This window comes from Nyctibius grandis, chromosome 6 (assembly GCF_013368605.1).
Source record: "Nyctibius grandis isolate bNycGra1 chromosome 6, bNycGra1.pri, whole genome shotgun sequence".
Lineage (NCBI taxonomy): Eukaryota > Metazoa > Chordata > Aves > Nyctibiiformes > Nyctibiidae > Nyctibius > Nyctibius grandis.
This window is the reverse complement of record NC_090663.1, coordinates 32,475,324-32,499,498: the sequence shown is the minus strand read 5'-3', so window position 1 is coordinate 32,499,498 and position 24,175 is coordinate 32,475,324. Positions and strand designations below refer to the sequence as shown.

At 46.5% G+C, this 24,175-nt stretch overlaps 1 protein-coding gene across 1 annotated transcript; it reads right to left on the bottom strand.

Annotated features, from left to right (window-relative positions):
• Positions 1-552: 552 nt before the first annotated feature.
• Positions 553-23,595, bottom strand: SRD5A3 (steroid 5 alpha-reductase 3). Its single transcript, XM_068403476.1, has 5 exons — positions 23,324-23,595; positions 4,496-4,647; positions 3,893-4,087; positions 2,440-2,562; positions 553-1,902 (listed from the first exon to the last, which is right to left on the bottom strand). Exons 1-5 carry the CDS (start codon positions 23,527-23,529, stop codon positions 1,643-1,645), a joined length of 936 nt encoding a protein of 311 aa, XP_068259577.1. The 5' UTR covers positions 23,530-23,595; the 3' UTR covers positions 553-1,642.
• Between the last annotated feature and the right edge of the window lie 580 nt (positions 23,596-24,175).

Here is a 24,175-nt window from a genome sequence, read left to right as displayed (position 1 = left end):
AGGCGCGTCCCTCCTCCGTTCGGAGCTGCCTACGGGCAGGGAAAGGGGGCGGAGGGAGGGAAAGCGAAAGGGCTGCGGGAAAAGCACAAAATAATTGCACGGAAACGGCGTGGGCACAGCCAGGTTTTGAAAAGCCCAAGTGCAAAGCAGCGCTTTGGGTATGCGTGACCCGAGGAGGGCCGCGCACCCCGGTGCTCTCCCCGGGGCAAGGACACGAATGTGCTCCCTGAGAAGCAATTAAACTAGTCAACAGGCCCAAGAACGCCAGTAAAACGGGAGATGCTCGGAGACAAGCTCCATCACTAAAAAAAAAAAATAATAATAGGGAAAGATGTGGTGCCAAGGCAGGTTGTTGATGTTCCGCGGTGGACTAAAGCTATGGAAGTGTGGACGGAGAGAGGGTTGCGAGAGCCGGGAGAGGCACAACATTTTGTGCGAGGTAATTGCTCACGTTTGGCAAAGACGTAGCTCAATTTTGAAAAATTATACAAAATTGAAATATTTACAGCAGGTGTAATAAACTGTTTTAATTAGATAAATAATAAGATATACTTCAGTATATAAAAATTCTTTTAATATACAAAATAATATACACATGTAAGTAGAAAACATGCCGGAACACCAGCATACATCGTGCAAACTGATCATTCACTCCAGTATCATGAAAAGGACTGATATATTCAATAGTTAAGTGCAAAAAACCCCTGTGCTGAGTGAAGTCATCTCCCCAGTAAAGAATTTCTTTGCAATGCTTGTCAGGTACTGGTTTCCATGCATTCTCGGCCTCGGCAATTCATTACGTCTGCTCTCACCGGCTGTTTAAAAACCAGTGTAGTTGTGGTTGCAGTCATCCTGCATAACTGCCCCCTCCAACACACGAGGGATTCCAATAACCCACTACAAGGACGACAGAACTGTAACCAAGAACATTAATTTTCTGCAAATTCTCTTCTACTGTCTCTCTAGACAAAGAACCTTCTATGATTTTCCCAGTTTAGGGATAAACAAGGAGTTTTCCTCAATGAATGAACACACGTTGGTGCAGAAGAGATAACGCAGAGAATGGGTCTGTTTATCTCCACTGCTGAGCATGAGTCATTCCTCCACTGCAGCTTTCTCCACTGGTTTTTGTGCTTGCAGTTATAAAGCAGTGGCTGGTTTTAATTATCAACAGGGATGCACAGAAAGACAATACAAAATTTGCCTCCCTCTGAAGTCATTCAAACAAAAGAGACTAGGAAAAAATATGCTTAAATATTAGACAAGGCATGAAATAACAGTAGATGAAATGATTCCTTGCACCCTCTTTTCACTACACAGTTTTCACGTACATGCATTTGGGCTTGCTGCACAACAGCAAGTGGTTTATGCATTAGATGTAATTATAAAACAGAAAAGAGCCAATTAGCATCTCTTCAGTTTGAATTAAGGTCTTCAGTAGACCTTTTTTTAGCTTGTATGACATGCAGAGACCTTATATTTCCCCGCATAAATTGGTAACACAGATAAGATTACCATTAAAATTATGAGCTTTTAAACTAGAATTAGGGAAAATGTCCGATTTTACCTTGGCTTTAACAAACCGTAAATCTCTCATTCCCTTATAGAAAACGTTTCCCAGTTATACTTTAGAAGAAATATTCTAAAAAACAAATGGTATAAATGCTTTTCGATGCTTTGGGTATGACCTAAAGTTTTCCTGATAGAACTCATGACACAGAACAGCAGCCAGTGCCTGGTTAAAAAGAACATACATCACTACACACCACCACGTCACATTGTGAAATCCAAGCGTGATGGCCATAGATACATATATGAGGAGATCTGCAAAATAATGAGGGCAAGAAACTCTCTCAAACCAGTCTCCAAAAGGTACACTGTGGCTCAGACTTACGACCTTTCCTGCAAGCAAAGAGAAAGAAATTAATTGAGAACAACATGCATTAAACAAACTTTTCTCTTCTACTCACAATTACAGAATAACATGCTCATTAAAGTTATCATCATCATCCACCTCCATCTGATCTGGCAGCTTTGCACTTCTTAACGAAATAAGATGCCACCTCCGGCTGTTTGCGCACACAGAGAGTAAGGAAACCTATTTTTAGCCCATATGCAGACAGAAGTGAGGTCCCGGAGGAGTGGTACAAGTCCTAAGCATTAGCATGTGTCTGTCCTTAGGATTCTAGAAGCTAGACCTTCATTTTAAGTTCTATAAAATGATATATACAGACACACACCCCCTCTATTCAGCCATCCAGTCTCTTTTCCAAACAGCCTCATTTAGTCTAGTGAAAGTCTCACTTTCAGAATGAGAGCACCACACTACAGGAATGGAAAAATAATCATGTTTTAAGGTATTGGAAGCTACAGAAGCCTATTGAAACAACCAGGAAAAAATTACCTAAATAAATGCTTGGCAGAAATGAAACATCTTACCTGATTTACTTTTTCTAAGATTAGCTAGAATCACAAGACATCTGTGTTGGTGAAGAGAGGCCCAAATGTACATCGTAACTCCTACAACGTGATACCAGCAGATGTGCACAGAAAGCTCTTTTCCTGAATGAAATATGTGTCATTAATAGATGGCCAGGAAATATCTTCCCAAGTGTCATCCCAAAACATTTTATACAGTTTTTAAATGTTACTGTCTTACAAAATTCTAGTAGTGAGCCTCTAATCCCTTGAAAGACGCTTTTAAATCCTGCATCATTTAAGTGCTCAGCTGGTAGTTCATTTCCCTTAACCGCTCTATACTAAAAATATCTAGTTTTTAATCCAGTAGCTTGAGGTAAAACATGATGTACAACCGATACATAATTGATAGTCTAAGACCTCAATATTAAAAACCGGGGGTAATTCTTACCATCCAAATTAAAGATGTCATGCCTCAGGTCAACATATAAGTACACAGTTGTCTGTCTTTTTCACAGCGAGTGAGATACATACGTACACACGCCTACACACACACATGCACAGCGTGAACCATTCAGGCCTTCAAAAAAATGTTAACTGTATTAAGGATGATTTCCAGTGTTTGTACAATACACCATCTCTAAGAATCTACAAGACGTGAAAAGTAGAAGACAGGTCCAGAAAGAAAGAACCTTTATCTACACATAGGAGATCTGAAGGTTCTTTTTAAAAAAAATCACTGGATTAAACTAGAGCTGATGCGGTTGGAAGTGGTTAAAAATTTCACTGAAGTTACATACTTGGTAATGACCACCTTACAAAAATTAGTCATGGGAGAAGTGCTACAACCAGCTCATGGTTCATCTGTGCAGGGGAACAGCAGCTCAGTTGTGAGACTCAGTGGAATGTGTTGGCAGAAGCAAGTCATATAATTCAAATTTCTCTGTGTTAAGGGAGACATTACAGTATGGAGGAAAACAAGAGACTGACTGATGCAAGGCAGAGCAGTGGCAAGTTCTCAGTGGAGAACAAAGGAGGTGGCCAAGGCAGCCTTGCAGACTCACCTTACAGGAAAGCCTACAACAAAAAATCCAACTCCAGTTTGAGAACTGAAGGTGCATAGTGGCATTTGAGAACTGGTACCTATTACTGTCCTTCATAAAGCATATGTATCTCAATGCAAAACTGATTGGTAACGCTCCTGAAAGAATCTGTGAGATGTCTTTCAGGAAATAACAGCGGTGGTTAACATGAAAGCGTGGGTCAGTGTCTGTGTGTATGTATAATGCTGGTTGATTATGTGATATACTGAAATGTAGTTACTTTGAACTATGCCAGTAAGTATTTTTATGTCTCACCAGTTAATGCGCTTCTCACACAAGCGGCCCTCTATGAAACCGAGTGAACCATTTGCCACAATGGAAACAAACGAGAGCAAAAATGCGTCTTGGGTAATAACGAAGCAGGTACTTACCATTCCTGACGCTAGCAGGCACTTGACATAGCACAGTTGAGCCAACAGCAATGTAGTAAGCAAGTCCAAAGCAATACTGCACGATATGAATGACGCCATTGGAAAACACGCTGGTCCAGAGGCATTCTGCAAGTCTTCGACAGCTATGCAGCCAAAGCAGCAGGAGAACCAGGAGTGCAGAAAAGTGCTCACTATCTGCTTGCAGATAAAAAAAAAGCAACTTTGAGACAGACAGGAACACTTTAACCCTGATAGTGCTTCAAAAAGGCTATTTTTCCCCTCCCCACAGCAAAATCTTACTCTCATTTTAAATTAACTGAACACTGGGGAAGACATTGGTACACATGGGGCACTGCTGACCACAGCAAGATTACTGCTAGAGGTGCTAATGGCTCTTTCTGCTAAAAGGACTGCTGAAAGCCATCATATCCATAAATTAGAATGATTTCTACCTTGAATAATGACAAAGGGACTTGGTATTCCAGGGAAGTCACTTGGAGCCTAGCTGATGAAGGAGCACCTGAAGAATAGAAATTCAGCACAGGATGGCACTGAAGCTTTCTAATATTTATATGGCTGCTTCATAATAGCTGGAATACTTGCCTGTGTCCTCACTCTGAAGATCTCTGCCAAGAGCATGGTGCATGTGCTGAATCCATGATGGGAGCGACCCTCTGAGGAACTCAGCTCGGAAAAGCCAGATCAGCAGAAAGCCATTCCAGAGCACAGAAACCACATAAAAGTGAGTAAACCACCTGTAGGAACAAAAAGGGTCTTCATTAATGGTCTCCTCATTCCTCAGTTGGAAAAGTAGCTGCAGGACATGCTTGCTTGATGGTGAGTACATTCCCTTTTGGTGCCCACATCAGTAAGTAGAGAACTTGGGACTCCTGTGGTACCAAGCAGAAATAACCCTAGCGCCTTCTTCCCTCAGCAAAATGCTGCCTGTAACAACCTCTAACTTAGCTTACCTTACTAACCGGAGCTGCACTGAAGAGGAGAAAATGTAGAACACATTGCAAAGGTATTCCTCAATGCTTACAACTAATCATGACGCGCACAACTTTTTCTTTATAATTTACACCACTGAAAGCACACCCAAATTAATTTTCTGGGCATTTCCAGGCTGTTGTGCCTAGCAGCACCTCCACTTTCCTCAGTTCTAGTGGATGCATTACATGATGTGTTAAAGTTCTTAAACGACAAATGCGGACGGTAAAAGGCACCCAGAAGTAATTACTCAGCTGTACACTAAAATATCTTGTCCCTCTGCAAATTCGAGGTCTACAAGAATCATATAGAAAAAAAGGAGACCGCCAATATCACTGGTGTTTCACTGGTGTATCACCAGTATCACTGCATGTTTTTCTGAAGAAAACAAAGAATCTCCCAACCCCATAATGCACTTGTAAAAACACATTATGCATTACTGAAATGCAAGACATTACAGTTGTCCTGGTTTGGCCTAAACCAGGCCGATTTTCCTTTCAGTGATTTTTACTTTCAGCTAAGTCTCCTCTAAGTAGCTGCACTTTCTGAAACTAACTGCATGTTTTGCAGACAGTGTCTGCTTCCAGGACTGATAACGCTCGAAGTTTGTAGTTATCGCTGAGGCACCGGTAGGGATGTTGTGCAGTAAGGCTCTTGCTGTACTTAGTCTTAGAGAAACCAAGGTCACTGCTGAATTCCTCACTGCTTACGAGTGAAGAGCCGAAGGGGGGTCGCAGCTGCAGGAGGGAGCAGACAGGGCAGGTGACCCAAAATTGACCAGCGAGGGTATTCCATCCCACACACGTCATTCTCAGTATAAAGCGGGGGGATCACGAGGGTCTCGCTCTCTTTCTGCTATGGCCGGTGTCCAAGGAGGACTCCGTCTGTTTTCCTGCTGCCCCCGATCCCGATCCGTGCATCCCTGAATCCAGCTCTCGACCGTCGCTAGGCCCAGCCTGGGCCTTCCCGGAGCCTGCCCTGCAGTGCCGGTGGGGACGTGGCTGACTTCAGGGGAGCTCAATCTCGGTTTTGTATATATATTTGTATATATTTGATTATTTCTATTATTATTATTATACTCTTTTCCATTATTATAGTTTATTAAAACTGTTTTAACTTTCCAACCTGGAAGTCTCTCTCCCTTTTCCCTTTCCCTTTCCCTTTGCCCTTTGGGGGGAGGAGCAGGGAGGGGGGGGGTATAACAGAGAGCATCTGCCACAGGTTTAATAGCCGGCCCAGCTTTAAACCGTGACAGATTTATTGGCGCCCAACGTGGGGCACGAGAGAAGCTCTGACAGGTTGCTCTGATAAGTCGAATCCCAGCTCCAGTGGGAGGAGACCTGGAGAGCTCAGCTGAGAGAGTATCAGAGTTCTTCCTTTGAGATTTACGAGGGGTTGGAAATGAAAACAGATAGCGAAGATGGTACTGTCATTTTTGAACGCTGTGCTATCTCGTCTCTTTATTAAGCCTTTTACAGAGTTAAGTGTAATAATACCTTACTTGCCGTTGTTTGTTAGTGTTTATGTGCAGTTTATCATTGCTGGGTACTGGTCAACATGCATTGTTTTGTTATGGCGTTTCGTACGGATTTATGTCGTGATAAACTGGGCTGTTACTGCTCTGACCTCGGTAGCAGAGATTTTATCTGCGCACTCTGGGAGTCCTTTAGCTGATTCTGTTAATGATTATACTTCCAATTTTACTTTGGGAAATAGTACCTTCTCCTTTTCTGCCAAGGTGATTCCACTAGATTTTGCGAAATTAGGATGGTGCTGTCTAGGTGGCATGCTTTTATTTTCGGTTGTCCTGAACGTGTTTCTGATGTGGGATAAGATTAAATATAGGTGCAGCAACAGTGGTAGGTATCATGCTGCCCCTGTAACCAGGAGAAAACACCGAAAGAAATCAGCTAGTAAAGTGAAGGATGATGACTCAGAGCCTTCTAAGGCAGAGCCAGCACAGGACCCAGGTGAGGGCCCTTCTCAGTCAGAGTCAGGGCCTGACACAGATGGGGGTTTCCTTGATAGTCTTTTTAAAGCAGACCCATCACACAAGAAAGGTCCTTCTAAAGCAGAACAATCACAGGAGGACTCGGACTCGGACGTAGAGATAACCTACCACTCCTTATCCCTGAAAGAACTGCAAAGTATAAGGAAAGACTTTAGTCGTTATGACCGTGAGCCAATTATTACCTGGTTGCTCCGATGCTGGGATAATGGGGCGGATAGCATAGAATTGGATGGTAGAGAAGCCAGACAGTTGGGATCCCTGTCCAGAGATGGTGGTATTGATAAGATGCTTCCAAGAAGGTCGAACACTATCAGTCTCTGGAGGCGACTCTTGTCAGCTGTAAAGAGCAGGTATCCCTACAAAGATGATGTTATGAGCCACCTAAGCAAATGGATCACTATAGAAAAAGGTATTAACTACCTTAGAGAACTGGCTGTGCAAGAGATCATTTATAAACACCCTCAGGACATTGTAGATCCTGTAAATCCTGATGAAGTGGAATGCAACCGATCCATGTTCCGGAAGGTTGTGAAGAGTGCTCCACCGACACATACCCATACATTGTCAATATTAGTCTGGGGAGAAGATCCTATGGCACGACCTAGTGTGGGCAAAATGGCTAACTATATGCGACAGTATGAAGATAGTATTTCTTCCCCACTGCAGGCCCGTGTCTCGGCTGTGGGAAAAGTGACTAAGGAAGACAAGGACTCATTTAAACAACTGTCAGACAAACTGTCCAGGATCGAGAATAAACTTGACTCTCTACCTACACAGGCCCGCGTTGCAGCCTTTAGGAGGAAACGCCCTCCTACAGGACCGGCTCAAAGGAAACGGAACACGTCACGAGGTATCCTGTGGTTTACCCTGCGTGATTATGGGAAGGACATGAACAGATGGCATGGACAACCTACCAGTACCCTACAGGCGCGAGTACGTGAGTTGCAAGCTAACAGAAATACCAGAGAGAATTTTCCTAGGAGGATGGCTGCTCCAGTTACCAGTGAGCAGGACTCTAGTCACGGTAGATGGGCCTCAGGTCCCTATTTCCCAAATATGAACAGGGGAAATGAAGGTCCAATCCCCGTGAGCTGCACGAATCCAGTCTTTAATTAGAGGGGCCCTGCCTCCAGCCAGGAGGAAGAGAGGGACAACCGAGTTTATTGGACTGTGTGGATTCGATGGCCTGGCACATTAGAACCACAAAAGTATCGAGCCCTGGTAGACAGTGGTGCACAGTGCACCCTCATGCCATCGAATCATAAAGGGACAGAATCTGTCAGTATGTCCTGGTTTGGCCTAAACCAGGCCGATTTTCCTTTCAGTGATTTTTGCTTTCAGCTAAGTCTCCTCTAAGTAACTGCATGTTTGCAGACAGTGTCTGCCTCCAAGACTGATAACGCCCGAAGTTTGTAGTTATCGCTGAGGCACCGGTAGGGATGTTGTGCAGTAAGGCTCTTGCTGTACTTATTCTTAGAGAAACCAAGGTCACTGCTGAATTCCTCACTGCTTACAAGTGAAGAGCCAAAGGGGGGTTGCAGCTGCAGTGGGGAGCAGACAGGGCAGGTGACCCAAAATTGACCAACGAGGGTATTCCATTCCACACACGTCATTCTCGGTATAAAGGGGGGGGATCACGAGGGTCGCGCCCTTTTCTGCTATGGCCGGTGTCCAAGGAGGACTCCGTCTGTTTTCCTGCTGCCCCCGATCCCGATCCGTGCGTCCCTGAATACAGCTCTCGACCGTTGCTAGGCCCAGCCTGGGCCTTCCCGGAGCCTGCCCTGCAGTGCCGGTGGTGACGTGGCTGACTTCAGGGGAGCTCAATCTTGGTTTTGTATATATATTTGTATATATTTGATTATTTCTATTATTATTATTATATTTTTTTTTTTCATTATTATAGTTTATTAAAACTGTTTTAACTTTCCAACCCGGAAGCCTCTCTCCCTTTTCCCTTTCCCTTTCCCTTTGGGGGGAGGGGGGGGGATAACAGAGGGCATCTGCCACAGGTTTAATAGCTGGCCCAGCTTTAAACCGTGACAGATTTATTGGCGCCCAACGTGGGGCACGAGAGAAGCTCCGACAGGTTGCTCTGATAAGTCGAATCCCAGCTCCAGTGGGAGGAGACCCGGAGAGCTCAGCTGAGAGAGTATCGGAGTTCTTCCTTTGAGATTTACGAGGGGTTGGAAATTAAAACAGATAGCGAAGATGGTACTGTCATTTTTGATCGCTGTGCTATCTCGTCTCTTTATTAAGCCTTTTACAGAGTTAAGTGTAATAATACCTTACTTGCCGTTGTTTGTTAGTGTTTATGTGCAGTTTATCATTGCTGGGTACTGGTCAACATGCATTGTTTTGTTATGGCGTTTCGTACGGATTTATGTCGTGATAAACTGGGTTGTTACTGCTCTGACCTCGGTAGCAGAGATTTTATCTGCGCACTCTGGGAGTCCTTTAGCTGATTCTGTTAATGATTATACTTCCAATTTTACTTTGGGAAATAGTACCTTCTCCTTTTCTGCCAAGGTGATTCCACTAGATTTTGCGAAATTAGGATGGTGCTGTCTAGGTGGCATGCTTTTATTTTCGGTTGTCCTGAACGTGTTTCTGATGTGGGATAAGATTAAATATAGGTGCAGCAACAGTGGTAGGTATCATGCTGCCCCTGTAACCAGGAGAAAACACCGAAAGAAATCAGCTAGTAAAGTGAAGGATGATGACTCAGAGCCTTCTAAGGCAGAGCCAGCACAGGACCCAGGTGAGGGCCCTTCTCAGTCAGAGTCAGGGCCTGACACAGATGGGGGTTTCCTTGATAGTCTTTTTAAAGCAGACCCATCACACAAGAAAGGTCCTTCTAAAGCAGAACAATCACAGGAGGACTCGGACTCGGACGTAGAGATAACCTACCACTCCTTATCCCTGAAAGAACTGCGAAATATAAGAAAAGATTTTAGTCGTTATGATGGTGAGCCAATTATTACCTGGTTGCTCCGATGCTGGGATAATGGGGCAGATAGCATAGAATTGGATGGCAGAGAAGCCAGACAGTTGGGATCCCTGTCCAGAGATGGTGGTATTGATAAGATGCTTCCAAGAAGGTCGAACACTATCAGCCTCTGGAGGCGACTCTTGTCAGCTGTAAAGAGCAGGTATCCCTATAAAGATGATGTTATGAGCCACCTAAGCAAATGGACCACTATAGAAAAAGGTATTAACTACCTTAGAGAACTGGCTGTGCAAGAGATCATTTATAAACACCCTCAGGACATTGTAGATCCTGTAAATCCTGATGAAGTGGAATGCAACCGATCCATGTTCCGGAAGGTTGTGAAGAGTGCTCCACCAACACATGCCCATACATTGTCAATATTAGTCTGGGGAGAAGATCCTATGGCACGACCTAGTGTGGGCGAAATGGCTAACTATATGCGACAGTATGAAGATAGTATTTCTTCCCCACTGCAGGCCCGTGTCTCGGCTGTGGGAAAAGTGACTAAGGAAGACAAGGACTCATTTAAACAACTGTCAGACAAACTGTCCAGGATCGAGAATAAACTTGACTCTCTACCTACACAGGCCCGTGTTGCAGCCTTTAGGAGGAAACGCCCTCCTACTGGACCAGCTCAAAGGAAACGGGACACGTCACGAGGTATCCTGTGGTTTATCCTGCGTGATTATGGGGAGGACATGAACAGATGGCATGGACAACCTACCAGTACCCTACAGGCGCGAGTACGTGAGTTGCAAGCTAACAGAAATACCAGTGAGAATTTTCCTAGGAGGATGGCTGCTCCAGTTACCAATGAGCAGGACCCCAGTCAGGGTAGATGGGCCTCAAATCCTTTTTTTCCAAGAGTGAATAGGGGAAATGAAGGTCCAGTCCCCGTGAGCTGCACGAATCCAGTCTTTAATTAGAGGGGCCCTGCCTCCAGCCAGGAGGAGGAGAGGGACAACCGAGTTTATTGGACTGTGTGGATTCGATGGCCTGGCACATTAGAACCACAAAAGTATCGAGCCCTGGTAGACACTGGTGCACAGTGCACCCTCATGCCATCGAATCATAAAGGGACAGAATCTGTCAGTATCTCGGGAATAACAGGGGGATCTCAAGAGTTATCTGTATTGGAGGCCGAAGTGAGCCTAACTGAAAATGAATGGAAAAAGCACCCCATTGTGACTGGTCCAGATGCTCCGTGCATCCTTGGCATAGACTACCTTAAGAAAGGGTATTTTAAGGACCCAAAAGTATATAGATGGGCCTTTGGTGTAGCAGCTGTAGAGACTGAGGACATTAAACAGCTGTCTACCTTGCCTGGCCTCTCAGAGGATCCTTCTGTTGTGGGGTTGCTGAAGGTTGAAGAACAACAGGTGCCAATTGCTACTGCCACGGTGCACCGACGACAATATCGCACCAATCGAGACTCCCTGATCCCCATTCATAAACTGATTAGACAATTAGAAAATCAAGGAGTGATTAGCAAGACTCGCTCACCCTTTAATAGTCCTATATGGCCAGTGCAAAAGTCTAATGGAGAATGGAGATTAACTGTGGACTATCGTGGCCTAAATGAAGTTACACCACCTCTGAGTACTGCTGTGCCAGACATGCTAGAACTTCAATACGAACTGGAGTCAAAGGCAGCCAAGTGGTACGCCACTATAGACATTGCTAATGCATTTTTCTCTATTCCCTTGGCACTAAAGTGCAGGCCACAGTTTGCTTTTACCTGGAGAGGTATCCAGTACACCTGGAATCGACTGCCCCAGGGGTGGAAACACAGTCCTACTATTTGCCATGGACTGATCCAGACAGACTGCACTAGAAAAGGGTGGAGCTCCAGAACATTTGCAATATATTGATGACATCATTGTGTGGGGTGATACAGCAGCAGAAGTTTTTGACAAAGGGGAGAAAATCATCCAAATTCTCCTGCAAGCTAGTTTTGCCATAAAAAGAGGCAAGGTCAAGGGGCCTGCCCGGGAGATCCAGTTTTTAGGGATTAAATGGCAAGATGGGCGTCGCCAGATCCCGATAGAGGTGATCAACAAAATAACAGCTATGTCCGCACCAACTAACAAAAAGGAAACACAAGCCTTCTTAGGCGTTGTGGGTTTCTGGAGAATGCATATTCCAGATTACAGCCAGATTGTACGCCCTCTTTATCAGGTGACCAGAAAGAAAAATGATTTTCAGTGGGGTCCTGAACAACAACAGGCTTTTGAACAGATTAAACAAGAAATTGTGCATGCAGTAGCCCTTGGACCAGTCCGTATGGGACAAGATGTTAAAAATGTGCTCTACACCGCAGCTGGGGACAATGGTCCTACCTGGAGCCTCTGGCAGAAAGTGCCAGGGGAGACTCGAGGTCGACCCCTAGGATTTTGGAGTCGAGGATACAAGGGCTCTGAGGCCAATTACACCCCAACTGAAAAAGAGATACTGGCAGCATATGAAGGAGTTAGAGCTGCCTCAGAGGTAATTGGTACTGAAGCACAGCTTCTCCTGGCACCCCAATTACCAGTACTAGGCTGGATGTTCAAGGGTAAGGTTCCTACTACTCATCATGCAACTGATGCTACATGGAGTAAATGGATTGCATTAATTACACAGAGGGCTCGAATAGGAAACCCTAATCGCCCAGGAATCTTAGAAGTGATTATGGACTGGCCAGAAGGCAAAGACTTCGGAATGCCACCAGAAAAGGAGGTGACACGTGCTGAAGAAGCCCCACCATATAATGAACTACCAGAGGATGAGAAGCAGTATGTCCTGTTCACCGATGGATCCTGCCGTCTTGTAGGAAAGCATCGGAAGTGGAAAGCTGCTGTATGGAGTCCCATACGACGAATCACAGAAGCCACAGAAGGACAAGGTGGATCAAGTCAATTCGCAGAGGTAAAAGCCATCCAGCTGGCTTTAGACATTGCTGAACGAGAAAAGTGGCCAAGGCTGTATCTTTATACTGACTCATGGATGGTGGCAAATGCCTTGTGGGGGTGGTTAAAACAGTGGAAGCAAAGCAACTGGCAGCGTAAAGGTAAACCTATTTGGGCTGTTGAACTGTGGCAAGATATTGCTGCTCGGCTAGAGAAACTAGTCGTGAAGGTACGTCATGTAGATGCTCACGTACCTAAAAGTCGGGCAACTGAGGAACATCAAAACAACCAACAAGCAGATCAGGCTGCTAAAGTGTTCCAAATAAATTTGGACTGGGAACATAAAGGTGAACTATTTTTAGCTCGGTGGGCTCATGACACTTCAGGTCATCAAGGGAGAGACGCAACATACAGATGGGCTCGTGACCGAGGGGTGGACTTAACTATGGACTCTATTGCACAGGTTATCCATGATTGTGAAACATGCGCCGCAATTAAGCAAGCCAAACGGTTAAAACCTTTGTGGTATGGGGGACGGTGGTTGAAATATAAATATGGGGAGGCCTGGCAAATTGACTACATCACACTCCCTCAAACCCGCCAGGGTAAACGTTATGTGCTTACCATGGTGGAGGCGACCACCGGATGGCTGGAAACATACTCTGTGCCCCATGCCACTGCCCGGAACACTATTCTGGGCCTTGAAAAGCAAATTTTGTGGCGACATGGCACACCAGAGAGAATTGAGTCGGACAATGGTACTCATTTCAAATACAGTCTCATAGATAACTGGGCCAAAGAGCATGGCATCGAATGGGTATATCACATCCCCTATCATGCACCAGCATCTGGGAAAGTTGAACGATATAATGGGCTGTTAAAAACTACCCTGAAAGCAATGGGGGGTGGAACCTTTAAAAACTGGGATAAGCATTTGGCACAAGCTACCTGGCTAGTCAACACCAGAGGATCCATCAACCGAGCTGGCCCTGCTCAGTCAGACCTTTTACATACAGTAGAAGGGGATAAAGTCCCTGTGGTGCATGAAAGGAATCTGTTGGGAAAAACTGTCTGGGTTCTTCCTGCTACGGGCAAAGGTAAACCCATTCATGGGATTGCTTTTGCTCAAGGACCTGGATGTACTTGGTGGGTGATGCTGCAGGATGGTGGAGTCCGATGTGTCCCTGAAGGTGATCTGATCTTGGGTGAGAATACTTAATTCTGAACTGCATGATGTTAATTGCTGCATAATACTAACAGTGTTCATAAGTGTCTTTCAGGTTGAAGCAGTGGTGATGAGACCGGAGCTAGCTGCAAGTGGCGTCCAGTAACCTCCTCGAGACTGACGTCTTTAACCTGCAACCTGTGGGCACGAACTGTGACAAAGCTCATACCATCTCTCCTACCCTGGGAGACTCCTAGCCAGATGGAAACCCACAATCCTGAACTAAATGAACTTGATGAACTTTTTTCTTCTGTATAGAGATGAATCATAAACTAATGTTATCTGTATATATTTTAAAATGAAAAGTTAGTGGTGATCTGAGTATGACGTGAATGGTATGGAATAAGGGGTGGAATGTCCTGGTTTGGCCTAAACCAGGCCGATTTTCCTTTCAGTGATTTTTGCTTTCAGCTAAGTCTCCTCTAAGTAACTGCATGTTTGCAGACAGTGTCTGCCTCCAAGACTGATAACGCCCGAAGTTTGTAGTTATCGCTGAGGCACCGGTAGGGATGTTGTGCAGTAAGGCTCTTGCTGTACTTATTCTTAGAGAAACCAAGGTCACTGATGAATTCCTCACTGCTTACAAGTGAAGAGCCGAAGGGGGGTTGCAGCTGCAGTGGGGAGCAGACAGGGCAGGTGACCCAAAATTGACCAACGAGGGTATTCCATCCCACACACGTCATTCTCGGTATAAAGGGGGGGGATCACGAGGGTCGCGCCCTTTTCTGCTATGGCCGGTGTCCAAGGAGGACTCCGTCTGTTTTCCTGCTGCCCCCGATCCCGATCCGTGCGTCCCTGAATACAGCTCTCGACCGTTGCTAGGCCCAGCCTGGGCCTTCCCGGAGCCTGCCCTGCAGTGCCGGTGGTGACGTGGCTGACTTCAGGGGAGCTCAATCTTGGTTTTGTATATATATTTGTATATATTTGATTATTTCTATTATTATTATTATATTTTTTTTTTTCATTATTATAGTTTATTAAAACTGTTTTAACTTTCCAACCCGGAAGCCTCTCTCCCTTTTCCCTTTCCCTTTCCCTTTGGGGGGAGGGGGGGGGATAACAGAGGGCATCTGCCACAGGTTTAATAGCTGGCCCAGCTTTAAACCGTGACACAGTATTTCGGGAATAACAGGGGGATCTCAAGAGTTATCTGTATTGGAGGCTGAAGTGAGCCTAACTGAAAATGAGTAGAAAAAGCACCCCATTGTGACTGGTCCAGATGCTCCATGCATCCTTGGCATAGACTACCTTAAGAAAGGGTATTTTAAGGACCCAAAAGGATATAGATGGGCCTTTGGTGTAGCAGCTGTAGAGACTGAGGACATTAAACAGCTGTCTACCTTGCCGGGCCTCTCAGAGGATCCGTCTGTTGTGGGGTTGCTGAAAGTTGAAGAACAACAGGTGCCAATTGCTACTGCCACGGTGCACCGACGACAATATCGCACCAATCGAGACTCCCTGATCCCCATTCATAAACTGATTAGACAATTAGAAAATCAAGGAGTGATTAGCAAGACTCGCTCACCCTTTAATAGCCCTATATGGCCAGTGCAAAAGCCTAACGGAGAATGGAGATTAACTGTGGACTATCGTGGCCTAAATGAAGTTACACCACCGCTGAGTGCTGCCGTGCCAGACATGCTAGAACTTCAATACGAACTGGAGTCAAGGGCAGACAAGTGGTACGCCACTATAGACATTGCTAATGCATTTTTCTCTATTCCCTTGGCACCAAAGTGCAGGCCACAGTTTGCTTTTACCTGGAGAGGTATCCAATACACCTGGAATCGACTGCCCCAGGGGTGGAAAAACAGTCCTACTATTTGCCACGGACTGATCCAGACTGCACTAGAAAAGGGTGGAGCTCCAGAACATTTGCAATATATTGATGACATCATTGTATGGGGTCATACAGCAGCAGAAGTTTTTGACAAAGAGGAGAAAATCATCCAAATTCTTCTGAAAGCTGGTTTTGCCATAAAAAGAGGCAAGGTCAAGGGGCCTGCCCGGGAGATCCAGTTTTTAGGGATTAAACGGCAAGATGGGCATCGCCAGATCCCGACAGAGGTGATCAACAAAATAACAGCTATGTCCGCACCAACTAACAAAAAGGAAACACAAGCCTTCTTAGGCGTTGTGGGTTTCTGGAGAATGCATATTCCAGATTACAGCCAGATAGTACGCCCTCTTTATCAAGTGACCAGAAAGAAAAATGATTTTCAGTGGGGTCCTGAACAACAACAGGCTTTTGAACAGATTAAACAAGAGATTGGGCATGCAGTAGCCCTTGGACCAGTCCGTATGGGACAAGATGTTAAAAATGTGCTCTACACCGCAGCTGGGGACAATGGTCCTACCTGGAGCCTCTGGCAGAAAGTGCCAGGGGAGACTCGAGGTCGACCCCTAGGATTTTGGAGTCGAGGATACAAGGGCTCCGAGGCCAATTACACTCCAACTGAAAAAGAGATACTGGCAGCATATGAAGGAGTTAGAGCTGCCTCAGAGGTAACTGGTACTGAGGCACAGCTTCTCCTGGCACCCCGATTACCAGTACTAGGCTGGAACCTAGGGTAAGGTTCCTACTACCCATCATGCAACTGATGCTACATGGAGTAAATGGATTGCATTAATTACACAGAGGGCTCGAATAGGAAACCCTAATCGCCCAGGAATCTTAGAAGTGATTATGGACTGGCCAGAAGGCAAAGACTTCGGAATGCCACCAGAAAAGGAGGTGACACGTGCTGAAGAAGCCCCACCATATAATGAACTACCAGAGGATGAGAAGCAGTATGTCCTGTTCACCGATGGATCCTGCCGTCTTGTAGGAAAGCATCGGAAGTGGAAAGCTGCTGTATGGAGTCCTATACGACGAGTCACAGAAGCCACAGAAGGACAAGGTGAATCAAGTCAATTCGCAGAGGTAAAAGCCATCCAGCTGGCTTTAGACATTGCTGAACGAGAAAAGTGGCCAAGGCTGTATCTTTATACTGACTCATGGATGGCGGCAAATGCCTTGTGGGGGTGGTTAAAGCAGTGGAAGCGAAGCAACTGGCAGCGTAAAGGTAAACCTATTTGGGCTGCTGAACTGTGGCAAGATATTGCTGCTCGGCTAGAGAAACTAGTCGTGAAGGTACGTCATGTAGATGCTCACGTACCTAAAAGTCGGGCAACTGAGGAACATCGAAACAACCAACAAGCAGATCAGGCTGCTAAAGTGTTCCAAATAGATTTGGACTGGGAACACAAAGGTGAACTATTTTTAGCTCGGTGGGCTCATGACACTTCAGGTCATCAAGGGAGAGATGCAACATACAGATGGGCTCGTGACTGAGGGGTGGACTTAACCATGGACTCTATTACACAGGTTATCCATGATTGTGAAACATGAGCCGCAATTAAGCAAGCCAAACGGTTAAAACCTTTGTGGTATGGGGGGCAGTGGTTGAAATATAAATATGGGGAGGCCTGGCAAATTGACTACATCACACTCCCTCAAACCTGCCAGGGTAAACGTTATGTGCTTACCATGGTGGAGGCGACCACCGGATGGCTGGAAACATACACTGTGCCCCATGCCACTGCCTGGAACACTATTCTGGGCCTTGAAAAGCAAATCTTGTGGCGACATGGCACACCAGAGAGAACTGAGTCGGACAATGGAACTCATTTCAAAAACAGTCTCATAGATAACTGGGCCAAAGAGCATGGCATTGAAAGGGTATATCACATCCCCTATCATGCACCAGCATCTGGGAAAGTTGAACGGTATAATGGGCTGTTAAAAACTACCCTAAAAGCAATGGGGGGTGGAACCTTTAAAAACTGGGATAAGCATTTGGCACAAGCTACCTGGCTAGTTAACACCAGAGGATCTATCAACCGAGCTGGCCCTGCTCAGTCAGATCTTTTACATACAGTAGAAGGGGATAAAGTCCCTGTGGTGCATGAAAGGAATTTGTTGGGAAAAACTGTCTGGGTTCTTCCTGCTACAGGCAAAGGTAAACCCATTCATGGGATTGCTTTTGCTCAAGGACCTGGATGTACTTGGTGGGTGATGCTGCAGGATGGTGGAGTCCGATGTGTCCCTGAAGGTGATCTGATCTTGGGTGAGAATACTTAATTCTGAACTGCATGATGTTAATTGCTGCATAATACTAACAGTGTTCATAAGTGTCTTTCAGGTTGAAGCAGTGGTGATGGGAATGGAGCTAGCTGCAAGTGGTGTCCAGTAACCTCCTTGAGACTGACGTCTTTAACCTGCAACCTGTGGGCACGAACTGTGACAAAGCTCATACCATCTCTCCTACCCTGGGAAACTCTTAGCCAGATGGAAACCCACAATCCTGAACTAAATCAACTTGATGAACTTTTTTTTTTTGTATAGAGATGAATCATAAACTAATGTTATCTGTATATATTTTAAAATGAAAAGTTAGTGGTGATCTGAGTATGACGTGAATGGTATGGAATAAGGGGTGGAATGTCCTGGTTTGGCCTAAACCAGGCCGATTTTCCTTTCAGTGATTTTTACTTTCAGCTAAGTCTCCTCTAAGTAGCTGCACTTTCTGAAACTAACTGCATGTTTTGCAGACAGTGTCTGCTTCCAGGACTGATAACGCTCGAAGTTTGTAGTTATCGCTGAGGCACCGGTAGGGATGTTGTGCAGTAAGGCTCTTGCTGTACTTAGTCTTAGAGAAACCAAGGTCACTGCTGAATTCCTCACTGCTTACGAGTGAAGAGCCGAAGGGGGGTCGCAGCTGCAGGGGGGAGCAGACAGGGCAGGTGACCCAAAATTGACCAACGAGGGTATTCCATCCCATACACGTCATTCTCGGTATAAAGCGGGGGGATCACGAGGGTCTCGCTCTCTTTCTGCTATGGCCGGTGTCCAAGGAGGACTCCGTCTGTTTTCCTGCTGCCCCCGATCCCGATCCGTGCATCCCTGAATCCAGCTCTCGACCGTCGCTAGGCCCAGCCTGGGCCTTCCCGGAGCCTGCCCTGCAGTGCCGGTGGGGACGTGGCTGACTTCAGGGGAGCTCAATCTCGGTTTTGTATATATATTTGTATATATTTGATTATTTCTATTATTATTATTATACTCTTTTCCATTATTATAGTTTATTAAAACTGTTTTAACTTTCCAACCCGGAAGTCTCTCTCCCTTTTCCCTTTCCCTTTCCCTTTGGGGGGAGGGGTGGGGGGAATAACAGAGAGCATCTGCCGCAGGTTTAATAGCCGGCCCAGCTTTAAACCGTGACAACAGTCAAAACAGGTAACTGCATGGAGTTAAACAGCCTACGATACCCAGCTCAAACTACGTGATCCAGTATTTCCTTTCACTTTTAAAACTAAAAGTCCTTCAGGCTATGAGTAAAAATCAGAACCTCTGGAAACACCTGCAAAGAGATGAAATATGTACCATGGGAAGACGCTGATGGCCTTATCTTGACAATGTAACTATTGGTACAAAACTAGGATATAACTGTATAGTCAGAGAAGACTCCATTTCTTTGGAACATGGAAACTTTTCTTTTGGGGGAGTGTAGGGGTACAACACCTTTGCTCAGTGAAACCAAATAAAGTTACTCCCTCCCAAAGCAGCACAGGTTACTCCCTCCCAAAGCAGCTCAGGTAACTCTCAACAGCAATACAGAGGCCAAGTCAGAACCACAGAAGTAGTGAGCATCCCTGCACACTCCAGAGCACCTTGCCCATTAACAGTTGGTAGCCCCTTCACACGATCACTTCTCCTCCTCGTTTTTTTCTCCTATCAAGCAAAGACAGCAACATTTGCTCTGCCGATTTGCAACTGCAGAAGTAAAATTTAGCCCCTCTCCCTCATTTTCTGTTTGGAAGACACGCAGAACTTGTATATTGATAAAAACTCATCACCACCTCCAAGTTTCAAGCTCTTTCCCTGCTGTCCTGTTACTCAGTAGACTTCTGTCTCATCACTCGCCAGAGAACTTTCTCCATATGCGTTGCTTTTTGCTACCAGCACACAAACAAGCCCTGCCAGTTTAGCAGAGACATGCTCTGTGAGCTTTCAGCAATCCCAGTTACGCTGGGGATGTATCTGACCTACAGAGCGATCCAGCACTGCAGCAAGTACATGTATCATCCCTCAAGGAGGGGAATGTTCAGTATTTGCCAAACCAACCCAGAATGAATCGTAACATTTGACAAGATGGAATGGCAAAGTTAAAAACAAGCCCAGGCTAGTGGAAATATTTCCAAATTCTTGTTTGGAAACAAGATGCAGATGAATGGAAACAGAAAATGCCTCAACAGCTACCTTCAGGACCTTCGCTGTTCTTTCAGCTAGCAGGGGTTTAGGTTCACTACTCAAGTAAGAGAATCACTTTGTAGGTGTTGAGAGCTCAAGACCACTTCCCTGAAAAGGCACGTTCTTCAGACACCATCTTCCCTAAGATGGAATGGTGGGAAACTTCTGTTGGAGAAAGGTCAACTCAAACAAGGCTTCTCAAAAAAGGGCTTCTTCAAATACATTGCAGGTAAAACCAACACTAGAGGCAATGTAGGCCCACTGATGAATGAGGTGGGGGCCCTGGAGACAGAGGATAAAAAGGCGGCAGAGTTACTGAATGCCTTCTTTGCCTCTGTCTATACTGCTGGAGGCTGTCCTGAGGAGCCCCGGACCCCTGAGGCCCCAGAAGAAGTCAGGATAGAGGAGGAATCTGTCTTGGTAGATGAGGGCTGGGTCAGGGACCAATTAAGCAACCTGGACGTCCATAAATCCATGGGCCCTGATGGGATGCACCCGCGGGTGCTGAGGGAGCTGGCGGAAGTCATTGCTAGGCCACTCTCCATCATCTTTGCTAAGTCGTGGGCAACGGGAGAGGTGCCTGAGGACTGGAGGAAAGCGAATGTCACTCCAGTCTTCAAAAAGGGCAAGAAGGAGGACCCGGGTAACTATAGACCGGTCAGCCTCACCTCCATCCCCGGAAAGGTGATGGAACAACTTGTTCTTGGTGCTGTCTCTAGGCACATCAAGGATAGGGGGATCATTAGGGGCACTCAACATGGCTTCACCAAGGGGAAGTCATGCTTAACCAACTTGATAGCCTTTTATGAGGATGTAACCCGGTGGATAGATGATGGTAAAGCTGTGGATGTGGTCTATCTCGATTTCAGTAATGCGTTTGACACAGTCTCCCACAGCATCCTCGCAGCTAAACTGAGGAAGTGTGGTCTGGATGATCGGGTAGTGAGGTGGATTGTGAACTGGCTGAAGGAAAGAAGCCGGAGAGTGGTGGTCAATGGGACAGAGTCCAGTTGGAGGCCTGTGTCTAGCGGAGTCCCTCAAGGATCAGTACTGGGACCAGTTCTATTCAATATATTCATTAATGACTTGGATGAGGGAATAGAGTGCACTGTCAGCAAGTTCACTGATGACACCAAACTGGGAGGAGTGGCTGACACACCGGAAGGCTGCGCAGCCATTCAGAGGGACCTGGACAGGCTGGAGAGTTGGGCGGGGAGAAATTTAATGAAATATAACAGGGGCAAGTGTAGAGTCCTGCATCTGGGCAAGAACAACCCCATGTACCAGTACAAGTTGGGGGCAGACCTGTTGGAGAGCAGCGTAGGGGAAAGGGACCTGGGGGTCCTAGTGGACAGCAGGATGACCATGAGCCAGCAGTGTGCCCTTGTGGCCAAGAAGGCCAATGGCATCCTGGGGTGTATTAGAAGGGGTGTGGTTAGCAGGTCAAGAGAGGTTCTCCTCCCCCTCTACTCTGCCGTGGTGAGGCCGCATCTGGAATATTGTGTCCAGTTCTGGGCCCCTCAGGTCAAGAAGGACAGGGAACTGCTAGAGAGAGTCCAGCGCAGAGCCACGAAGATGATTAAGGGGGTGGAACATCTCCCTTATGAGGAGAGGCTGAGGGAGCTGAGTCTCTTTAGCTTGGAGGAGACTGAGGGGTGACCTCATTAATGTTTATAAATATGTGAAGGGCAAGTGTCATGAGCATGGAGCCAGGCTCTTCTCAGTGACATCCCTTGACAGGACAAGGGGCAATGGGTGCAAGCTGGAACACAGGAGGTTCCACATAAATATGAGGAATAACTTCTTTACGGTGAGGGTGACCAAATACTGGAACAGGCTGCCCAGAGAGGTTGTGGAGTCTCCTTCTCTGGAGACATTCAAAACCCGCCTGGACGCGTTCCTGTGTGATATGGTCTAGGTAATCCTGCTCCGGCAGGGGGATTGGACTAGATGATCTTTCGAGGTCCCTTCCAATCCCTAACATTCTGTGATTCTGTGATTCTGTGAAACAAGAACCTACCTCAAGAATGTGTCACTTCGCAGTACACTGCAATTAAGACAAAACCTTTACAAGCCCTTATTTTCACCGAGTGTACTGCAGAGCTTAAACACATCCCTGGGTGTTTTCTGTAACCAGAAGCCTGATAACCAAGATACCACATGACGACCTTTCCATGAATAACATGCTGTGTCACAAAACTATTTTTTAACATTTGGTTTGACTGCTATGTATATAAAATGCGTCAGTGATAACAAGATCGTTACATTAGGGGCAATCAGATCTTTGGGTTAAGTAGCCTCCCAGTCCTGTCCTGCTGGCCTTGCAAGATCCTGTCACGCCTATGTTTAAGTCAAAGTCTAGTTCTAGTCATGAATCTCAGCTGATCAAAAACAATGAAATCTCAGTAATGTATAGAAAGCTGTAAATGTTTTTTCCCTCCTCTTTTCCCTCTTTCATCCTATTAAACATCTATTAAGAGATGTGTTTGGATAACACAGCAGTTCTTTTGCCTTATTAGAAACTGTTCACACAGGATCCAGATCATTATGTTAACATGCTGTTATTAGTATCCCAAGTTACATTTTAAAAAGAAACCTTGAAGGAAGAACATGAAGACTGAGAATCGGTTTAAGACAGTAAACTTGCAGAATATTTTTATAGTCACAGTTACACTCAGGAATCCCTATTCCCAGGGCCCTGACCTGAGTCTTGCAGGAAGGTTTGTTTTGCAGGTACTGCACGGGACTGGGATTAGGGGGATTAGGCTTTTTTTTTCCAATTTGGGACATACGGACTCCATACGATTGCAGTCTCTATGCTCCTCGGCTCCCCATCTGTAAGAACACAATGACACTTCTGCAAAAAAAATCGAGCCCAACTCTGTAAAAATACGCAACGCTATTTGCATGTGCTATTCATTTTCTTATTTCTCTTCAGTTGAATTAATTGAAACGCACACACAGTTATCCCTACGCTACCGTGGCATAAGGCACGGAGGTGGCGGCAGGCACCCGCAGCCCTCCCAGCCGCCCCCTCACCTCTTGGGCACCTGGAGGAGGCGCAGCCAGGCCGGCCGCTGCCCGCAGCCGCCCTTGGTCTTCCCGTAGCGGATCAGATCCTGGATGAGGCCGGAGACGACGCCGCCGCCGCAGGGCCGCCGCGCCGGGGCCCGCCCCACCAGCAGCAGCACCGCCAGGAAGGCGGCGGCCAGCAGGGCCCAGGCAGCGGCCAGCACCGCCGGCATGGCCCGGTCACGGCCCCGCCACCGCCCGCGGCACCGGCGCGGAAGGCGAAGCGGGGCGGGCCGGGGCCTGGGGGCGGCAGCGCGGCGACATTTCCTCTTCCTCTTCCCGCGCTCGGGAGAAGCGGGGCCCGCCCAGCCGGGGAGCGGGTAATCCCGGGGGGATCGAAAGGGCCCGGGGGATGCAGCAGGGGCGGTCGCTGTGCTCTGTGCCTGCAGCTGGCGCCCAGAACAGCGCGGGGGGGAGGAGGGGGGTGTCTCTGTGTGTGTGAGAGAGCGAGAGAGAGAGAGGGCGCTTTTCGTTTCGCTTCAGAGGCGGGAGGGAGCCGGCGCAGGTTTAACATCGCTGGGAGAGACAAACCCGCTGGTTACACCGTGGTCTTCTCGGTAACCCAGAAACAACCTCCCCGCAGCTGCCTCTGGTCTCACCGAGTTCCCGTTTCGGGCCTCAGCTCGGTTGCGTGCTTACCCGTCAGCCACCTCCTTCGTGGTGCATGTATGTGGGGTCCCATATTAAGAATTTTATTTTAACAATATTATCAGGTTTGTCATTACGAGAAAGAAAAGGCTTTCCTTGCCTTTCTTTTGCCCTAAGAAATCAAGAAGTCAACCAGCTTGGCACCAAGGGGAGACGGTTCCCTCTGACCCC

Bases quoted from the DNA above. Each gene is read 5' to 3' on its own strand.
- SRD5A3 (XM_068403476.1), bottom strand. From the start codon at position 23,529: ATGCCGGCGGTGCTGGCCGCTGCCTGGGCCCTGCTGGCCGCCGCCTTC. The intron at 4,088-4,495 runs GCAAGTATTCCA...ATCTGCAAGCAG, and splicing joins TCTTCAGAGTGAGGACACAG to ATAGTGAGCACTTTTCTGCA. The intron at 2,563-3,892 runs GTAAGTACCTGC...TATTTCATTCAG, and splicing joins GCCTGCTAGCGTCAGGAATG to GAAAAGAGCTTTCTGTGCAC.